Source organism: Notolepis coatsorum, assembly GCF_963971535.1.
Source record: "Notolepis coatsorum genome assembly, chromosome: 13".
Taxonomy (NCBI): domain Eukaryota; kingdom Metazoa; phylum Chordata; class Actinopteri; order Aulopiformes; family Paralepididae; genus Notolepis; species Notolepis coatsorum.
The window spans coordinates 4,088,255-4,110,901 of NC_140177.1; the positions used below are offsets into that span (position 1 = coordinate 4,088,255).

At 45.7% G+C, this 22,647-nt stretch overlaps 1 protein-coding gene across 1 annotated transcript in view; it reads right to left on the reverse strand.

Annotated features, from left to right (window-relative positions):
- LOC311238856 (chondroitin sulfate proteoglycan 5-like) overlaps positions 1-22,647 on the reverse strand; it is a gene marked incomplete at both ends in the record, with an annotated part of 34,895 nt that overhangs the window by 11,654 nt on the left and 594 nt on the right. Inside the window, 2 exon segments of the mRNA XM_084327056.1 lie at positions 2,634-2,822; positions 15,726-16,515. Of these exon segments, the coding sequence (XP_084183182.1) occupies positions 2,634-2,822; positions 15,726-16,515 (979 nt within the window).

Sequence of the window (22,647 nt, forward strand, 5' to 3'; positions counted from 1 at the left end):
AAGGTTTCGAGCCCCCCTGCTGACAACACTTAAGTTGACAGACGTAACACCAGGCTCAACCAACACAGTTCAAGGTGTGGGAGCCGCTTGACAGCACAACATTCTCACGGACAGACCCAGGCTCAGCCATCAACTGGGTGTCAGCCCCTGTCTCCATGAGAAGCGAAGAATGGGGCCGCATACGCTTCAAGAAGGTCCGCGGCCCGCAGCCAAAGGAACACACCCAGAGCCCCGCTTCTGAGGGTAACAGAAAGCGGACTGAGCGGGGAGCGGGCTGCTCGCGGCAAAATGACGACGGAGTGGTTTACCAACACCGAAATCACCCAAAATGGCCGATCCCTCGGCCGCCAAGACTGTCGGCCTCGCGATACCCTGTCGATTCTCCAACCAGGGCACCACTGGCGGGGGAAACATGGCCGCCTGTCGAGGGCCCCGTCATCGCCGCTGACGAGGCCGTGCTCTCTCTTCTTCTGGCTGCGCGGTGTGAGGCGGTGTAGGGCCTAGGACAATACCGCCCGCGCTCCAGCAGAAGACCAAAATCCCCTGCGGAGAGGGGAACCCTGAGCGGTTATAGCTTGCGGCTGGGTCAAAGCTAATAACGTCAACATCCTCGACGGAGTGGTTTACCAACACCGTGCGCGATGTGTCGACGTCGGCCGGCCCTCAAGGCCCCTCCACCAGACACCATTTCTGTAATAGAAAAAACACCAATTCGAACACAGTTCTAATCGTTGCCAATTCCATACCGTGGCGGTACAAGCCTTAACAGCCCACCAGCCACTCGCCAGGCCGACCCATGGTGTCGGCCGGGCGGGGCATTGTTTCAATATATCAAAAACAAAGGACTGATGTTAACATGGAGCACCAGTGGTGATTGCAAACAGCACCCTCCACTGTGGTGTGGACCATGAAAAGGTTAAATGAATAAAAGAGCTAAACCACAAAACTGTAGAATGAGCAAACCCATACACACAAAGTTTAAGGGGAGACGGACCAGACCCGTCTTCATTCAAAATATTCACAACAGAACACCAGCCCTAGTTTAGCCCATTTACCAAAAAAGGTAAACAAAGCCCCCCCCGCACTACTCCCCCAGTATACCGATTGACCGTCAGTATGAATGGTTTGAGAGGAGAGAAAGCTTGTAGCAAGACAGACCTTCTCATAGCAGAGTGACAAAATGAAACAATAGCCCCCTACACAGGGCCGCCCCAGGAGATGGGGGGCCTCGCGTCTAAAAACGCACAGGGCCTCACATTTCTCCCAAGCGGCCCTGCCCTTACACTACTGCAGCCTAACGCCAGGCAATGTGGAACCCAAGACAACAATTGCCTGTGCACAGACACGCAACATGTCTACCATGTCGGCTGGACCCATAGCCCCACTACCCGACGCCAACCCAGATGGGAACACCGTTCAACAAACCCCGCCGGAACACAAGGTAATACCTGGCTAGAACCTAGCCACGACCTACCCCGTTGTCAACCCATTTACCCGAAAAAGGTAAATAGAACTCAAAACCCCACAACAGCTACCGACTGACCTTCATTGATGAACCGGGCAAGAGGCGGGAGAGTGACAACATCTCACGGCGGAGACATTAAAACAGCATAGCAATCAGCAGTAGTGATAGCATGCGGCAGTAGCGATAGCATGTTAGCATAGCTTTAGATGTTTTAGCAGCACGCCCAAGACAGCTTGGAAACCGTTCCCTGCAGAGAACGTTCACCAAACCATCTTGCCCCTGGCGCCAACACACAACAAGGTTGTGTTAACAACACAAACCAGCATTACTAACACTAATACCCATGCCTGAAGACACAGGGCCTACCTGAGTACAAGCTGGCCCGACAGCCAGCCTTGTACAGCTGAACCTCGATGTGCAGTCATCAAACGAGGAACATCACAGGCCCGTCGTGTCGCCGAAAACATGCGTCGAAGATGCCAGGGGCCAGCAACCTCCGGTAAGCTTCCAACATTATTAATCTTCCTTAATCTTTTCATTCCGCTAGCTCGTATGGTGCAAGCATCCAGTACGCTGGGACGAAAATAGAGGAAGGGTGTTTCATGACCAGAGTCATGGTTATATGGGTGGTACCACCATAAGGGGCGGGGCCCCATACAGGTGGGGTGCATGTGTTTTTTGTTCGTGGGAGATACATTAGGTATCACAGGAGATATAGAGTATCTCGTACGGCTCAGAGCGGGACGCGATGCTATACGAAATATAACCTTCTGTAGTGTGGTAGTGAAAGGTTAACCTTCTGTAGTGTGGTAGTGAAAGGTTAACCTTCTGTAGTGTGGTAGTGAAAGTGTTAACCTTATGTAGTGTGGTAGTGAAAGTGTTAACCTTATGTAGTGTGGTAGTGAAAGGGTTAACCTTCTGTAGTGTGGTAGTGAAAGGGTTAACCTTCTGTAGTGTGGTAGTAAAAGGTTAACCTTCTGTAGTGTTTTAGTGAAAGCGTTAACCCTTTGTAGTGTGGTAGTGAAAGTGTTAACCCTTTGTAATGTGGTAGTGAAAGGGTTCAAATAAGTGGTGCACACATACACATACACATCACACACACACACACACACACACTCACTCGTTCACACTCACTCGTTCGTGTACACACACACACACACACACACACCTGCGCTTGCGTAGGCGCTTGTTCTCTCTCTTGAGCCGGTGGAGCCTCTTGGCGAAGAAGACGATGATCATGAAGAGGAGGACGAGCACGGCGGAGGCCACGCCCACCACCAGACACATGACCTGGAACTCTGTGATCACCCAATCACAACGCGAGCCCTTGTTCCAGATGTACTCCTGCACGTTACACCTGTCAGGGGGAGAGAGAGAGAGAGAGAGAGGAGTGAGAGAGAGAGGGAGAGAGAGGGAGAGAGAGAGAGAACGAGAGAGAGAGAGAAAGAGAGAGAGAGAGAGAGAGAGAGAGAGAGAGAGAGAGAGAGGAGCGAGAGAGAGAGTGAGATAGAGAGAACGAGAGCAAGAGAGAACGAGAGAGAACGAGAGAGAGAGAGAGAGAGAGAGAGAGAGAGAGTGAGATAGAGAGAGAGAGAACGAGAGCAAGAGAGAGAGAGTGTGAGAGAGAGAGAGAGTGAGATAGAGAGAGAGCGAGAGAGAGAGAACGAGAGCAAGAGAGAGAGAGTGTGAGAGAGAGAGAGAGAGAGAGAGAGAGAGAGAGAGAGAGAGAGAGAGAGAGAGCGAGCGAGAGAGAGAGTGAGATAGAGACAGAGAGAGAGAGAGATCATTACATTTGGTATCTATCTTCTTGTCTGACTCTGGAGAAGACAACAAGCACATTTTCCCATAATGTAGGAGAGTTCCTTTAACCCTTTCACTACCACACTACCAAAGGGTTAACCCTTTCACTGCGACAATACAGAAGGTTAACCGTTTCACTGCCACACGATGGCAGGTTAACCCTTTCACTACCACACTACAGAAGGTTAACCCTTTACTATCACACTACAGCCGTCTGTAGTGTGATAGTAAAGGGTTAACCTTCTGTAGTGTGGCAGTGAAAGGGTTAAAGGGTAGTCAGGTGGCTGGAAGCGGTGGAGTGGGAGAGCATTACAGAGGATTCTATGGATAGTATGCTAATGTTATAGCAAAACGTTTGTTGCATTGGAACACAGCTACTTTAGTGTTATTCACGTTCATATACTATTGATACGGACATGCCGTTCCATGAGCAGAGAGACCTGCTGCAGACAGAGTGGAGGTAATGTAATTATTACAAATGGTAACTGGCTGTTTTGACTGACAATACACATTTAGCATTGGGTATATTTCTGTACATTGTTATTGCTGCTGCTGTGCTCTTTAACCCATTCAGTGCCATTCACGAGAATTCTCGTTTCTGGGCTTAAGTCGTTCAGTGCCATAAACGAAGATTCTCGTTTCTGGGTCGTTTTTCCTTTTTTTCTCTATTTTAATACCCTATTCAATGTCAGGGAGGTGTATTTTGCATGTAAAAGGCATAATGGGACTCCGAAGGTGCAGTACCGGCCGCATCCTACCAGGCGGCGGTATCGAGCACCATTTGAAACGTTGTGTCTTGTAGAGCACCTTTCATACAGAAACTGCAGCTCAAAGTGCTTCACAACAGAAAAAAGACAGGCATAAAATGAGCACATAAAGTGCAGACATATAAAATCACAGTTTTTCACATTAGGATCTAACATCTCAACAGGCCACCCTGTTTATGGTTTGATTCAGTTTTAAATAGACAACAAATAAAAAGAGTAAGATAAAATAGACAGAGTAAAATAGTGCAGTGCAATAAAATAGTAGAATAGAATAGATTTAAAAAAATTGTTTTACAGTGCAATAAAATAGTTCTGGATTACTGTTCAACAGTTCACAGTCGTCTTTACCTTCTCTGTTTGGTATCCACAGTTTAAAACTTGACAGTCTTCCCTCCTGTTTTATACCCACTTTGACCCTTCGAACCTCCCACTCAGGGCAAACCTCCCTCTCAGGGTGCAGTTCTAGACCTGGGTCCTACACCGTTTTAAAGCCTGACAGTCTCTTGTTTGATACCCACACAGTTTAATACCTGACCGTTTTGAACCTTTAATAAAAAGTAATAGACAGAGTAAAATAATACAGTACATTTAAAAGTAGAAACTTTTTTACTTTTACTCAAGTGTGTTTTTTTTAGCCAGATACTCTGACTTTTACTTGAGTACGATTTTGAGACGGTACCCATACTTTCACTTAAGTATAATTTCTGGGTACTTTTTACACCCCTGCTGCACACACACATCCAACCTGATCACTTGCAGATAAACAGTGAGAACAGTTATAGATCTGATCTGAGACCTGATCACTTGCAGATAAACAGTGAGAACAGTTATAGATCTGATCTGAGACCTGATCACTTGCAGATAAACAGTGAGAACAGTTATAGATCTGATCTGTGATCTGTCTGCAGTGTGAACATAGCCTCAGTGGTCAGACGGGAGGAGTCCTGAGTTCTGTCCAGAGGGTCAAGCGTTCAGCCTACAGTCCTTAATAAGATCAGAGGATCTGTGTTGGTATGTGTGTGCGTGCGTGCGTGCGTGCGTGCGTGCGTGCGTGCGTGCGTGCGTGCGTGCGTGCGTGCGTGCGTGCGTGCGTGCGTGCGTGCGTGCGTGTGTGTGTGTGTGCACAGCAGATGTGTACAGTATGTGGGTTTATATGTGCGTCACATGTGTACGTATGTGTGTATCAGACCACTAATAGGCTACTTGTGCGTGTGTGTGTGTGTGTGTGTGTGTGTGTGTGTGTGTGTGTGTGTGTGTGTGTGTGTGTGTGTGTGTGTGTATGAGAGAGAGATTGTGTGTGTGTTTATGTATGTATGAAAGAGAGAGAATGTGTGTACTGTATGTGAGTGTGTTTATGTACTGTATGAACAAGAGATAATGTGTGTGTGTGTTTATGTATGAACGAGAGAGAGCGTGTTGAGTCCTCCCCTAGTAGGACTGGTCATTTTTCTGTATCTGATAGTTTAAGAAAATATATTATTATTTATTAAATTCAATTTTTTTTAAATGCGTTTCTCTAATATATTTATATTTTTCACATTTGGTGAGGAAGTGTATCTCTGTTTCAGGCTCATTGAGGATGCAATGACAGCACAGCCTTTGCTCTGCAGGAAGCCAGGTTTTCCTGTGCCTCCCCTTTTCAACAGCGAGGCTGTGCTCACTCAGTCTGTATTTTGTCAAGGTTCTTTTTAGTTGTTCATCAGTCACCATGCTCAAATAATCTGCTATGGTGTACTGTCGATTTAGAGCCAGATAGCACTGCATTTTGCTCTGTGCTTTTGTTTGTGTTTTCCAATAGGTGATGTAGTTTTGTTTTAGCTGTGTAGTAATTTGATTTATTCTGATTGGTGATGTGTTCTGTTCCTGGGGTGTGTTAAGAGAGCAGGTTTGTGGACTCAGCCTCAGGACCAGCTGGGTAAGGGGGTTCCTGATGCTCCTCAGCTCTTGGCACTGCAGGGCTTGATAATGGTACGAGAGGGGGTCACTTCGTTTTAGGTGTGTCCAAAAGTTAATTGCTCTTTTTTGTATTTATAGTATTAGTGGGTAACGGCCTAATTCTGCCCTGCAGAATGTCCAGTGTCCAATGTCCAATGTCTCTCTCTCTCTCTCTCTCTTGTCTCTCACAGTCCATTGACTTACATTCATATGCTAACCCCATACCCTTGTCTCACCCATAACCATAACCATAACCTAACATTAACCCCGATCAACCTGGACAAACACCAATACGCCTACAGACAAGAGAGATCCACAGAAGACGCAACAGCCACAACCTCACATGAGGCCACCACCCACCTGGAGAAGGCGGGGAACTACGGGAGGATGCTGTTTGTGGACTACAGCTCAGGGTTCAACACCATAGTCCCAGCCAGACTCGACACCAAGCTCAGGGAACTAGGAGTCAACCCCAGTCTGTGTGACTGGATCCTGGACTTCCTGTCGGATCGGCGCCAGGTGGTGAGGATGGGCCCTCACACCTCCCCGACCCCCTGTGTTATGTACCAGGAGCCTGATCACTCCTGTGTCACTGTGCAGGCAGGCTGATCACTCCTGTGTCACGGGGCATGCAGGTGAGGGCTGCCAATTAGCCAATTAGTGCTGATTGGTTACCTGCTGGGAGCTTTAAAGCCAGCCCTAGTAACACACATGCAGTGTCTGTGCTTAGAGGAAGAGCTGTCAGGTTCTTCCAGTCCTTGTCCGTTGGGTTCACATTAGTACATTAGTTTACATTTACATTAATAGTTCCTTGATATAGTAGCACTTTGAGTTAGAGCACAGGGTTTTGGTGTTGGTTTGCACATAGGTTGCGGGCCCATGAGCCAGGGTCGTAACACCCTGACTCTCAACACTGGAGCCCCCCAGGGCTGCGTCCTGAGCCCTCTCCTCTACTCACTGTACACCTATGACTGCGTAGCCACGCACAGCTCCAACACGGTGATTCAATTAGCCGATGACACCACAGTGATTGGCCGAGTCACCAAGAGTGACGAAACGGCCTACAGGAGAGAGGTTGACAACCTGGCAAAGTGGTGGCAGGAGAACAACCTCTCCCTCAATGTAGAAAAACTAACGAGCTGGTCGTAGACTACAGGAGAGGGGGAGAGAAGCTGGTCATAGACTACAGGAGAGGGGGAGAGAAGCTGCTCATAGACTACAGGAGAGGGGGAGAGAAGCTGGTCATAGACTACAGGAGAGGGGGAGAGAAGCTGGTCATAGACTACAGGAGAGGGGGAGAGAAGCTGGTCATAGACTACAGGAGAGGGGGAGAGAAGCTGGTCATAGACTACAGGAGAGGGGGAGAGAAGCTGCTCATAGACTACAGGAGAGGGGGAGAGAAGCTGCTCATAGACTACATGAGAGGGGGAGAGAAGCTGGTCATAGACTACAGGAGAGGGGGGGAGAAGCTGGTCATAGACTACAGGAGAGGGGGAGAGAAGCTGGTCATAGACTACAGGAGAGGGGGAGAGAAGCTGCTCATAGACTACATGAGAGGGGGAGAGAAGCTGGTCATAGACTACAGGAGAGGGGGAGAGAAGCTGGTCATAGACTACAGGAGAGGGGGAGAGAAGCTGGTCATAGACTACAGGAGAGGGGGAGAGAAGCTGGTCATAGACTACAGGAGAGGGGGAGAGAAGCTGGTCATAGACTACAGGAGAGGGGGAGAGAAGCTGGTCATAGACTACAGGAGAGGGGGGGGAGAAGCTGGTCATAGACTACAGGAGAGGAGGAGAGAAGCTGGTCATAGACTACAGGAGAGGGGGAGAGAAGCTGGTCATAGACTACAGGAGAGGGGGAGAGAAGCTGGTCATAGACTACAGGAGAGGGGGAGAGAAGCTGGTCATAGACTACAGGAGAGGAGGAGAGAAGCTGGTCATAGACTACAGGAGAGGGGGAGAGAAGCTGGTCATAGACTACGGGAGAGGGGGAGAGAAGCTGGTCATAGACTACGGGAGAGGGGGAGAGAAGCTGGTCATAGACTACAGGAGAGGGGGGGAGAAGCTGGTCATAGACTACAGGAGAGGGGGGGAGAAGCTGGTCATAGACTACAGGAGAGGGGGAGAGAAGCTGCTCATAGACTACAGGAGAGGGGGAGAGAAGCTGGTCATAGACTACAGGAGAGGGGGAGAGAAGCTGGTCATAGACTACAGGAGAGGGGGAGAGAAGCTGGTCATAGACTACAGGAGAGGGGGAGAGAAGCTGGTCATAGACTACAGGAGAGGGGGAGAGAAGCTGGTCATAGACTACAGGAGAGGGGGAGAGAAGCTGGTCATAGACTACAGGAGAGGGGGAGAGAAGCTGGTCATAGACTACAGGAGAGGAGGAGAGAAGCTGGACCCCATCACCATCGACAGGGCTGCAGTGGAGAGAGTCAGCAGCTTCAAGTTTCTCGGTGTCCACATCACCGACAAACTCACCTGGGACGTGTACACAACTCATGTGGTAAAGAAGGCCCAACACAACCCCTCTACCACCTCAGGAGGCTGAAGAAGTTCGGCATGACACCCAAGAAGGCGTTCTACAGAGGGACGACAGAGAGATCGTCCTGACGGGGTGCATCAGAGCCTGGAGGGGGAACTGCACCCACCTCAACCTCAGAGCGCTGAGCAGAGTCGTGAGGACAGCTAAAATAAATCTGTGGATGAGAGCTTCCCTCCATCCAGGAAATATAGGAGAGCCGGTGCATTGAGACGCGGTTGTTTGGAAATTCTGAGCATTGACAACATTTGTTCTGTGTTTGTTTCCATAAGGATTCGTTTGTCACAATTTAGAATCTCAGACTCACAATGTTTGTATAGAAATAATGCGAGCATCTAGCGCAGGGGTGGCCAACCCGTGGCTCGCGAGCCGCATGTGGCTCTTTGCCCGTCAATGTGTGGCTCTTCCATCCAAAAATAATAATAATAAATTATATTAATTAAATTATGTCACATTTCATTGTGGTAAACCTCATATTTTTATATTCAGAGGTAGTTATATAGTTTATACTGTTTATCTTTCTCATATTTCTCATATAAACTGTCGGGTCATCTGACCCGTTCCTGGCGGGAATTAGGGACATTTTCTCCATGGCTGTGCGTTAAACTGTAACCTAGAGAATAGATGAGACAGTGGTGGTATCTCTGGTGGAATGTCTCTTTAACTTGTACCTACTGTACTCAGCTTGATATAGTGTATATTTGTAAATTGTTGCTGCTGCTTAACTGTATTGCACATTGCATTTTACCCACAGCTAATTATTGCACATTGCTCATTGCACATCACATAACATACCTTTCTTGTTGCAACTGTACATAGCCTTTTTGTTATTTAAATTTGATATAGTATAATATCTACATCCTGTTATCTGCACTGCACACTTATTTAGAACTGTATATAGTCAGGCGGTTAGGTGGTAGCGGAGATTGCGTTCGTCACCAACCCCGGAGCTGTGAGCTGGATTCGCCTGTATTAGAGGGTGGGAGAAGCTGGCGGGGTGGGTCCGGGTCGTTGTAAACAGCGACTCCTACAGTTCGGTCGGGGCGCCTGCTAAGCGCGGATAGGACCTGAGTGGGATAGTGTGATCCTTCCACACGCTACGCCCTCTCAGGGAGGATCCGCGCTGCCAGGTGAAAAAAAGCGGTTGATTGGCTGGACGTGTGTCGGAGGAAGCACGTGATAGCCTCCACTCTCCCAGATGATCTGACTGTGGGGGGTAAGTGCGCAGCGACCAGGAAGGGGATGGGGAATTGGCATACGACTAACATTGGGATGGGAGAAAATTCGGAGGAAAATGGAGGGGGAAAAAGATAAAAAAAAAAAAAAAACTGTATATAGTCATCTTGCTGTTATTTTATTTTATCTTATTTAATTTTTATTCTATGCTAATTTAATTTAATTTATATTATATTGGATGCTGCTATGGTCGAGGAAACACAACAAAGTGAATTTCACTCTTTTTGCTGTAAGGTACTGAACGACGTGACAATAAAATAATCTGAATCTGAATCTGAATCTGAATCTAACCCTAAAATTGCCTTTTGTCTTTGTGGGGTTTGACCAATGTCCCCACAAGGATGGAACAGTTCTTGTTTTCCTTCCAAGTACAGTAGTTACATTTGGTCCCCACAAGTATAGGAAAACAAGCACACAGACACACACACACACACACGCTCCATATCCCCTGTCCCCAAAATTCCGCTAATCCTTTGAGGACCCTGCTGCGATTACGGCGAGCCTCCAAGACACGCTAAGCCCCCGTGTGTGTGTGTGTGTGTGTCTGTGTGTGTGTGTGTGCGTGCGTGCGTGCGTGCGTGCGTGCGTGTGTGTGTGTGTCTGTGTGTGTGTGTGTGTGTGTGTGTGTGTGTGTGTGTGTGTGTGTGTCTGTGTGTGTGTGTGTGTGTGTGTGTGTGTGTGTGTGTGTGTGTGTGTGTGTTGGAGGGAGGGAGGGAGGGTCTTATCTGTCTGTAAATCTGTAAGTCTTGGTCGGCGGACGACGCCATGACAGAAAGTGTAAATAGCGCGCAAGGATTGTGGGAAATGTAGTAAACTGGCACGAGAAATGTAGGAAATTGGTACGCGGTGGTGGTACGCTCGACTATGAAACCTGCCGCGTGGAGTCCGGTCGTTCCGGTACGTCCCGCCCGACTCTGTGGGGAGGAGCCTGTAGGGCACGACGGCCCTCCTGAGTGAGTCGTCTCAGCCCTCCTGAGTGAGTCGTCTCAGCCCTCCTGAGTGAGTCGTCTCAGCCCTCCTGAGTGAGTCGTCTCAGCCCTCCTCAGTGAGTCGTCTCAGCCCTCCTGAGTGAGTCTCAGCCCTCCTGAGTGAGTCGTCTCAGCCCTCCTGAGTGAGTCGTCTCAGCCCTCCTGAGTGAGTCGTCTCAGCCCTCTAAGACTGTCCCCGAAGCCTGTTTTTGGGATTCGAACTTTGTCAGGGTTTTTCGAACGGACGTTCGAACCTTACTCTTTTTTATTTTTATTTTTTTAATAACGTTTTCTTTTATATATTTATATATACTGAGGGGGGGGGGTGGAGGGGGAGGGAAGGAAGGCGAAGGAAAGAGTGATGAAGAGCGAGCAAGAGCATTATGTATTGTATTGTATTGTATTGTATTTATTATTTTTATGTCTTTCAATCTACATTTATTTTGATTTAATTACTGGACTGTCATTATTGTTATTATTATGTCGGTCATTGTCCTATGATTTATCATAGATTTCTACTATTAATGTATTGTTTGTCTAGTTTTGTGTTTAAAAAAGGGAAAATAAAAAACATTTGTTCAAAAAGAAATTTAAAAAAAAAGAAAAAAAAATCAGCCCTCCTCAGTGAGTCGTCTCGGCCCTCCTGAGTGAGTCGTCTCAGCCCTCCTGAGTGAGTCGTCTCAGCCCTCCTGAGTGAGTCGTCTCAGCCCTCCTCAGCCCTCCTCAGCCCTCCTCAGCCCTCCACAGCCCTCCACAGCCCTCCTCAGCCCTCCTCAGCCCTCCTCAGCCCTCCTCAGTCCTCCTCAGCCCTCGCGAGAAGATCATATTTCTACCTCGGCCTATTTTCTGTGTTCAGTTATGAGAATCTCCAAATGTCACTCCATCCATTAACCTTTACACCTGCATCTGCTTAAACTGTATACACTGTGTGTGTGTGTGTGTGTGTGTGTGTGTGTGTGTGTGTGTGTGTGTGTGTGTGTGTGTGTGTGTGTGTGTGTGTGTGTGTGTCGTGTGTGTGTGTGTGTGTGTGTGTGTGTGTGTGTGTGTGTGTGCGTGCGTGCGTGCGTGCGTGCGTGCGTGCGTGCGTGCGTGTGTGTGTGTGACTGTGTGTGTGCGCGCGCATGTGTGTGTACGTGTGTGCACGTGTGTGTGTGTGTGTCTACACTACAGTATGTGCTCATAGGTTAATGCTCCTGATATTTGGCAGCTGGTGTCCGTCGTCTTAACCCTTTCACTGCCACACTACCAAAGTGTGAGATCCACAGCCTTGGTTGACGCGTGCAGCATGCGCTTTTCCGTATGAAAACAGCGGAGATGAGTTTGTTTGGTTATGAAAAAGGGTATTTATTGCGATTTATTTGAAGCTTGTTTAGCGTGGGTGGGTTCTTACCATACGACGTGGAGGTGTGCTTGCCGTGATAACATTAATCTGGCTTGATAACATTAATCTGCCGTGATAACATTAATCTGCTGTGATAACATTAATCTGCCGTGATAACATTAATCTGGCGGGATAACATTAATCTGCCGTGATAACATTAATCTGCCATGATAACATTAATCTGGTTTAATAACATTAATCTGGCTTGATAACATTAATCTGACGTGATAACATTAATCTGCCGTGATAACATTAATCTGCCGTGATAACATTAATCTGCCGTGATAACATTAATCTGACGGGATAACATTAATCTGACGTGATAACATTAATCTGCCGTGATAACATTAATCTGGCTTGATAACATTAATCTGCCATGATAACATTAATCTGCCGTGATAACATTAATCTGGTTTAATAACATTAATCTGGTGTGTTGACATTAATCTGCCGTGATAACATTAATCTGCCATGATAACATTAATCTGGCTTGATAACATTAATCTGGCTTGATAACATTAATCTGGCATGATAACATTAATCTGCTGTGATAACATTAATCTGCCATGATAACATTAATCTGCCGTGATAACATTAATCTGCCATGATAACATTAATCTGACGGGATAAACTGTATGTCATTGTGCCCTATATAGCACCTACATCACATTTCAGGCTGCTAAATCCATATCAATGGCTGAAACGCAAAACCTCCTAATTTTGATTTCACTTTGGATGATGAGAAACCTCCTATCTGGTCGGTATTGTTACTACACACAATATAGTAATATGGTCCAACAGCAGTGTATTGTATTGAATAGAATAGAATAGAAATACTTTAATTATCCTGAGGGAAATTTGACACTACAGATCGCTCACATTAACACTTTAATCGCCGATGACGTGTTTAGACGTCATTCCTTGCCATGCTCATTCTGCCGAAGACGCCGTAACTCGTCTTTGATATCAATAATTCAAAAATCTGTGATCGAAATCATATTTCTCCTCCGGAGACATGAGATGTACTGGTGAGCTCCACTCAACTGTCTAACGGTTCGAGAGCGCCATCTGGTGGCCGATCGGCAGATCGGCCAAGAGGGAGGGGCGCGCCAAACAGGAAGTGCTCATCCATAATCCGTCCGGGCACTCGCGATCGGTAGCCGGACTCTATCTCAACACACTGGATAATCAATCGCTCGCCCTAACTCAATAAACAACGTTATTTGGACGTATATAGTATTATACAACCTGGAAATGGTTCATCAGGATCAACATCCCATAATCGAAAACTGTCTACTCCACGCTGATCGTCCAACGGCGCGAGGAAGATATGGTAAGATCCACCGTTATTTTCTAACGTATTCTATACTAACTGATCTGATGATCATATGACCCACACTAGATGAATGGTATAACGTTGCCCACGGAATTATAAACGCCCCCTCGCCCATCCGGTCAATATCAGATGATACGTAGTAACTTCTAGAAGTACCTCCAGTTGAAATTTTTCATCTGGCAACGATCGCTACCAAACTGTATTTGATCATCAATATAATGCATTTGGAGCTATAAATCAAGTTCTGGAGAAAGCTGCAGAAAACAATAAAAAACATACTTATACTTTAGACCATATTTTAGTATGAATATGTGAATGAAAAAGTATATCGTTGCTACACCCTGAACAATGGATATAGGACATTGAATGGGCCATAATAATGGCAATTTAACAATATAATTTAAAAAGTTATAGCCCTGCAAAGAAGGGGAACTTCTCCATAGACAAATAGAGCTGGCTAGGGATGGTAAATTATGAATTTGAACCATGGCGATCAAAGTGTTAAACATTTAGACAGAACAAAGTCACGAATAATAATAACAAAACAAATTGCCTAAGAATAAGAATAGAGTAATATATACAGTAAAAATACACAGTAAAAATATACAGAAGTCTACATTAAGTGTAATATTGCACAGTGTTGTTTCAAAAGTAAGAGTCCAGGAAGATGGTAACTGTCACTCTGTGCTCAGTGATGCAGTGAGGCACAGTGATGCATTGTAAAGTCTGATGGCTGTCGGAATGAAGGACTTCCTGTGCCGTTCAGTGCTACATTTAGGTAGTGTGAGCCTAGCACTGAACATGCTCCTCCTGTCAGCCAAGTCTGTGTATAGTGGGTGGGAGGGGTTGTCCCTGATGGCCTGGAGTTTAGCAAGGCTCCTCCTCTCCGCCACCCTCGCTAGGGAGTCCAGCTCCACCCCAACCACTACACACAATTGTTACTACACACAATATAGTAATATGGTCCAACAGCAGTGTATTGTATTGGGTATCCTTTAAAATGTTTAATTCTGCAAGAAATGCGTTTCAGCCATCGATATGCATTACGCACACTAGACACATCCCAATGACCCAATGACCCAATGACCCAATGACCCATGCACTTTTACGTCTTCACTGTAATCTGCTGGTAAAGCCTTTGAGATTGATGGTGTCGTCTATTAGCTCTTCGTAATATCGCCATTGTAGTGGTAGGGCAATGCTTCAATTGTTGATACAGACCCTTTTATGTCCTATCTATCTGTATCCCCACGCACATATTATATTATAGGCACAAACCATCTCTGCACCTGAAGCAATTATGGGGTCTTAATTGAATTAATTGAAGGTTTGATTTGATTTTGATTTGATTTGAAATCTTTATTTCGAACATGTAAATAAATACAAACAATATAAAATCAAAACAAATCGTTGATCTCAAGAAATTAAATGAAAAAAAAATAAAAAAATAAAATAAACAAAAGCAAAACATAACTCAATTTACGTGTTCGCAAAGGAGTAGGAAGAAGTATACACTTATTTAATCCTACCCCTTTTTCCACTACTCAAAATGAGTGGTACTAATTTAAAACGTTACAAAACAAATGTAATGTTTTTTTCCCCACCTAATGTCAGCGACATCGGGTTCCAGAGAAGCACCTTATAAATGCAATGAATTATTATTATTATTATTATTATTATTATTATTATTATTATTATTATTATTATTATTATTATTATTATTATTATTATTATTATTATTATTATTATTATTATTATTATTATTATTATTATTATTAAATATTAGGGATGCTCGATATTGGCTTTTTTACTGATACCGATATACCGATATTGTCCAACTCTTAATTTCCGATACCGATATCAACCGATATCAACCGATACCGATATATGCGGGGTTTCCCCCCCCAAAAAACTGAATAATTTCAGGAAATTAACATTACATATCTCTTGTTGTGGAATTAACACAACATTATGCATACTTTTGACAATAAATAAAATCTGAATTTGTTCTTACTTGCTTGCCTGGGTAAATGAAGGTTATAGAAATGTAAAAAAAAAAAAATATATATATATATATATATATATATATATATATATATATATATATATATATGGGTAAATGGGTAAATATATATATATATATATATATATATATATATTTTTTTTTTTTCTTTTTTTTTAAACCGATACCGATATTTTCCGATATCACATTTTAATGCCGATATCGGCCGATAATATCGGTAGGCCGATAATATCGGACATCCCTATTAAATATATATCAGGTTGTTTGTCTCACCTGCAGAAAGCTCCCATGCCGGCCACCACGGTGCACACCCCTCCGTTGAAGCAGAAGTTGGGCTCCATGTCGCACTGGGACACACAGACCCCCGGTCCAGAGAGCACGAACCCCAGCCTGCAGCCGCCCGGGCCCACGGCGCCACTGCCCAGCCCCAGCCCTTTACCTCCATCCGACCCAGGGACGGGTGCGGCCGGCGGCGGGGGGGGGGAGGAGGGCGTCACGTCGTCGTCAGGGGAGCCGGCCTGCAGGAGGGGGTTCTCATCCTCCACGTCAGCCGGGGGGGACGGTGAGAGCTCGGGCTCGGGGGTCGTATCCAAGGCGGAGAGGTCGTCGTCCGGGGACAGGTAGTCGTAGAAGTCGGACAGCGTCCACGCCGTGGGGTCTCCCGACTTCTGCCGCAGGGGCCTCGGCGGGGCTTTCGGCCAATCGGAGGAGGAGGGCACGACGACGTCGTCCGGGGCGGGGCTGTGGAACTCCACGGTGATGACTTCGCCCGATAAGGGGTTGCCGGGTTGGTCTGGGCCCGCCCCTCCGGCTGTAAGCTCTTCCCCCATTGGCAGGTCCTCCTCCGAGAAGTCGAGAGGGGCGTGTTTGTGAGAGCGGTGACGATTGGCCGCGGTGCTAAGGGGAAGCCCCGCCCCTAGTCCCAGCCCTGCTCCAATCAAGTGGTCTGTCTCGGCGGAGTCGTCGCTGAGCGCCGCCCTGGTGGTGAAGGCCTCCTTGTCCACAGATGATTGGTTGCTGTGGTGATGATGTCGCCTGCTGGCTGTAGCCAATGAGTGACTACCTGTGAATCAGACATAAGGACTTAAGTCAGGAATGGTATAATTTTTTTTAAATAAATTCCATCTCAATATTGCACAAATACAGACAGCTTCAGTGGATGGAATTGCATTGCTAGGGGAACAGCTTGGACCCAAGTTTATTTCCTGTTGCATTGTTTGCTAATATCAATATAATATGTTTATTTAACATTTAGAATGTTTATGGTACATAATCTATGCAACAGTCTATCGATTCAGAATTGGGATAATTTGCCGCGGTTCTACGCATCTCCTGTTGTCACATCATCTCCTTTTCCCCGCGACGAGAGGTCTGCGGAATGAAGCCAGTAAATATAGAGTCCGTTTTCAATATTGTGATATGGTTTCACGTTCCTGACGTTGTCGCAAAGCAGAAAGACTCAAAGAAATATAGAGACTTTGTAACATGAAGGTCGATCTAGAATCAAATCTATTGAATTGTCTGGATCATCGTGGTGAGTCAAGAATCGATTTGAAATCAAATTGTGACCCTAAGAATCTAAAATCAAATTGCACTGATTTGAATGGTGAGATTTGCCCAAAGACTCCCACCCGTAGGAGCAAGACTTGACCTGTATGTGGTGATGTGACTGTAGACCGTGTGGGATTAGGAGCAGGCAGTGACTCACTAATGTGCTCTAGTGACCGAGACCAGGAGGGGATTATTTTAGGATTTAGAGCTATAGGTTAGAGGCCTGTTACTCTGCCCTCAATCTGGAGAGAGGGAGGGAGGGGGAGAGAGAGGGGGAGAGAGGGGGGGGGGAGAGAGGGGGGGAGAGAGGGGGAGAGAGAGGGGGAGAGAGAGGGGGAGAGAGAGGGGTGAGAGAGAGCGGGGTAGAGGGGGAAGGGGGAGATGGAGAGAGTGAGGGAGGGGGAGAGGGAGGGGGAGAGGGAGGGAGAGAGGGGGGAGAGAGGGGGAGAGAGGGGGGGGAGAGAGAGGGGGGGAGAGGGAGGGGGGGAGAGAGGGGGAGAGAGAGGGGGGAGAGAGAGAGTGGGAGGGAGAGAGGGAGGGAGGGGGAGAGAGAGGGGGAGAGAGATGGGGAGAGGGAGGGAGAGAGAGGGGAAGAGGGGGGGCAGAGAAATGGGTATGGGCATACACTTTGTGTTCAGTGACATTTATGAATGGATATCTGATTCAGAGACAGAGAGACAGAAAGCGAGAGATGAGAGAGGGGGTGTCTGTGTAGTGTGTCTGGTGGGCTTTATTTATGGCCATTTGATGCAGAGAGAGCAATACTAACATAACATATTGGTGGACAGTTTTATAAAAGGCCTTATACACTGTAAAAAACTTTAAAAAAAATCACTGGAAATTCACTGTATTATTTTACAGATTACTTTTGTTTTTCTACTTTAAGTGTAAATGCCATAAAAATACAGTAAATTAAATTACCTTTTATCAAAATATTAACCATTAAATAAAGGTTGTAATCTGTAAATGTATTTGATTTTACTGTACTTTGACAGTAAGTATTTGGCAACCATTGATGCCAGACATTTACCATTTTCTTGCAGCTTTTTTTCTTACAGTGTAGACACACACATATACTTCTTTAGCATGAGTGGCTGTAATGGGGACTGGTCTTCTAACCCTAGCATGCTCCACCCACTGGGCTACATGGGAGGCTATAATCTAGCTGAATACACACACATACAATTGTCTAGGGCTGACCTTCGAATTCTTTTTTGGAATTCGAAGCTTCGGGCCGAGATTCGATTTTTAATTCGAAGCTTCGAGATAAAAAAAAAAGTATTTTAATTTTTTATGTTGTGGGACTTGTACAGCACTTTGTTCAACTTTGTCAGTGCTGTAAAGTTTAAACATTTTTAAATCTTAGACAAACGAAACACTTTGCTTTCATGAAATATTATAACCGTCATTTGAGGCTTTATATAAGCAGCACAATGAACACAAATCTGTCAGTGCCGAGTCCGACCTCATCTTAAATAACAAACAGCATTGCTTGTTGTAATTAACAAAGAGAGGCAGAGTTGATTTTGCTAAATTTTTTATATTATTTTTAATATTATTATTATATATATATATATTTTTTTAAATATATTCGACTTTTATTTTCATATTCGAATCCCATGCCCAACGAACAAAGCTTCGAAGCTTCGAAGTATTTAAGACAGCCCTACAATTGTCCTGATTCTTCACATAAATGACGTACTTTTTTTACTCTCTAACCCCTGTCCCCATCTCCCCATCTCTCTGAGTGGATGTCTCGTCTCGGGGTGATGGCCAAGGTTGCAGTGACTGTTCTACCCGCACATTGGTTATGTGCACCATACCGTCTTCTGTCTGACCTACAACGTCTAAACCAGGGGTCGGGAACCTATGGCTCGCGAGCCATATATGGCTCTTCTGGTGACAGCATATGGCTCCCAGAAATCTTTTAGTAAAAAAAAAATAAAAAATGTATACTTGTGATATTTCTTAATAATACTGTCATTTTAAAGTAAACAGAAATTAGTTTTGAAGATACAGCTAATAGTATCTGTAGCTGAAGATATAGCGAGCAGAGCTGGCGAGGGAACACAAGTGGACAGAAATTAAAAATCTTCAACCTGAAGACCAGCTGATTCTTAAAACTTGGAACGAGCTTCCTGTGACATACCACACAATGCAGCGTGAGTATTGCCGTATTGACCATGTTTGGCTCTACATATGCATGTGGGCAGTCATTCTCGCATATGAGGAACATTAAGACCAACCTACGCGCACGTTTAACTGATGGAAGCCTCAACGCCTGCATGAAGCTCAACCTCACCACGTATGAACCAGACTACAAGGCCATCAGCAAAACCATGCAGCACCAGAAGTCGCATTAAAAGTAAGACATATTTAATTTATTATACGTTAAAAATACTATATGGCTCTCAATGAAATATATTTAGAAATATTTGGCTTTTATGGCTCTCCCAGTCAAAAAGGTTCCTGACCCCTGGTCTAAACCATGCCTATTCAAGTTCATTGCTTGGTTAAGTACTTCTATTCTATTCACATAATATGCTTACTACATGTATCTATTCTATTCACATGTATGCTACATGTATCTATTCTATTCACATATATGCTTACAACATGTATGTATTGCTATGTCCGCCCATCACAATCACGCAAACTGTCTAACGCCTGTCTCCCTGTGAGTGGAAGTCCTGTGGTGATGACCGGAGTGGTGGAAGTCCCGTGGTGATGGCCGGGAGGATGCGATCCTCTCTACGTCCCCCCCATACCTCAAATGGATCCGTCATCAGCTCTATTCTATTTTCAATCTTTCAAAATGTTCTTGTGTACCCCAAGTTGCTATTGCCGCATGTACATATTTGTGTTTCATTACACGTATGTGTACATACTTACCAACTGTTTCGCCTGTTTTATAGCAACACTACTATCACCGACATCTAAGAAGGGAGATCCCCCCTTGAACGGCCCTTCTAAGGTTTCTCTCCTCCACATTGCCTGTGGTGCTTTTTTCCTATTGCTAGGTTTTTAGTGAGTTTTTCCTTACCGTCGCGTGGGGTCTGTCTGGGAGTGTTCGCATTCATTAATTTATTTTATTTGGGATTTCATGGTGTTTTTTTGTTTAATTCTTGATTCATTGTGATGTTTCTTCTTGACTTGTTTAAAGAAGACATGTCCGGCCCCATGGGGACATTAACGTGTGTTGTCGGGCCTTACAAATACATTTGATTTGATTTGATTTGATACACACTAGGGGTGGCGGGGGGAATCGATACGTAGTAGTATCGCGATACTTTGCGTGGCGATACTGTATCGATACAGGGACGCCAAGTATCGATATTTAATTATTCATTTATTTTTTTTGTATAAGGAAGTTGCATTGTTCATTTCAATACCTGTAATAGTACAGTAGTCCACACACACATGTGCATTCAGTTAAGTTGGAATATGACTGCAATACAAACAGTTCAGTTTGTCAGGTACATGCAACACAGATTACAGTGTTTACATCTGTCTGCTTGAGAAAATACCATGTTCTGCAATATAAATGATTGAAGTGAGATGAACAGACTGAACTTTATTTTATTAGATAAAACATGTTGACAAAGTTTTACTTTGCAATTGAAAAAAGGTAATAAATTAAATTTGATTAAAAAAAGAATTTTCAAAAGAAAATTTCGCAATACTCAGCGTATCGCGATATATTTAGTACCGTGATACTATCGTATCGTGACGCAACTATCGCGATAGTATCGTATCGTGAGGTCTCTGGCGATTCCCACCCCTAATACACACACACATTTGTATTTATTTGACTATTGGACTATTGGCTACATTTGATTGACTCATTCCTTAGCCCCATACCATAACCATAACAACTACATGTCTAAGCCTAACCTTAACCACTGACCCAAAAATCAGCTTTTTCTAAGCCGTCTGTAATCTGAAATGCGTCCCCAGTTGAGATCGAGTCAGAAACACACACACACACACACACACACACACACAAACACACACGCACACGCACACACACACACACATTTCTCCTTTGGTTTGTTGCATCTGTGAGACCCCCCCCCCCCCCCGCGACCTCTCACCCCACCGCCCCCCTCAATACACTGCGTCCAATGGATCCCAGCACATTCCCTGCTTGTCCAATGGCATCGCTGCGCTCAATGTCTGCACTTCATTCAGTGTTGATACAAGAAGCATCTGAACGTGACGAGAGTACATTAACACACACACACACACACACACACACACATTAACACACACACACACACACACACACACTCACACACACACACACACACACGTGTGCACACACACACACCACACACACACACACATTAACACACTCACACACACACACACACGCACACACACACACACACACACACACACTCACACATATACATACACATGCATACACACACACACACACACACACACACATGCCTAGTCACATGCGCTCGCTCGCTCTCTCTGTCGCTCATTCATGCACACGCGCGCGCGCGCACACTCACTCATTCATTCACTCATACACACACGAACGAACACACAGGCACAACTCACATACACATTCAGACATACACACGTACTCTCACACACACCGCTGTTGCCATGGTGACCTGCAAAGAGGTGCCATGTTGAAAGGAGGAGAGGGCTAGAGACACTGAGGACACAGAGAATCCAGTGTTTTCTCTCTCCCTCCCTCCCTCCCTCCCTCCCTCTCTCTCTGTCTCTCTCTCTCTCCCTCCCTTCCTCCTCCCTCTCTCTCTGTCTCTCTCTCTCTCCCTCCCTCCCTCCCTCCCTCCCTCTCTCTCTGTCTCTCTGTCTCTCTCTCTCTCCCTCCCTCCCTCTCTCTCTGTCTCTCTGTCTCTCTCTCTCCCTCCCTCCCTCTCTCTCTCTCTCTCTCTCTCTCTCTCTATCTCTCTCTCTCTGTGTCTCTCTCTATCTATATATATATATATCTCTGTCTCTCTCTATCTATCTCTCTCTCTTCCCCTCCTCCTTACTACCCCCTTCCTTTCACTCCCTCTCACTCTTGCTTCTCAGTCAGTCAGACAGCCAACCGGTCCGCAAGTCAAATAGATTCTGAGTGTATTATGTCAACTCCATCTCTATAAGAGAGAAGTGACATACATGGAAGTGACGTGAGCTGTCAAAATACTGTATGCATCGATTGGCAGAGAGAGAGGAGGGGGGAGAGAGAGATAGACAGAGGGGGGGAGAGAGAGAGACAGAGGGGGGGGGGAGAGAGAGAGAGAGGGCAGCAGAAAGAGAGTGAGTGTGTGAGAGAGCGAGAGGGAAAGAGGGGGGAGAAAGGGAGGGAGAGAGAGAGGGGGGGCAGAAAGAGAGATAGAGAGGGGGTGGCAGAAAGAGAGTGAGTGTGTGAGAGAGCGAGAGAGTGAGAGAAAGAGGGGGGGAGAAAGGGAGAGAGAGAGAGGGAGAGAGAGAGACAGACAGACAGACAGACAGGGGGAAGGCAGAAAGAGAGAGAGAGAGAGAGAGAGGAGAGAGAGAGAGAGAGAGAGAGAGAGAGAGAGAGAGAGAGAGAGAGAGAGAGAGAGAGAGAGGAGGGAGAAAGAGGAGGGGGAAAAGAGGATGGAGAGAGAGAGGAGAGAAAGAGGGAGAGGTGGGAAAA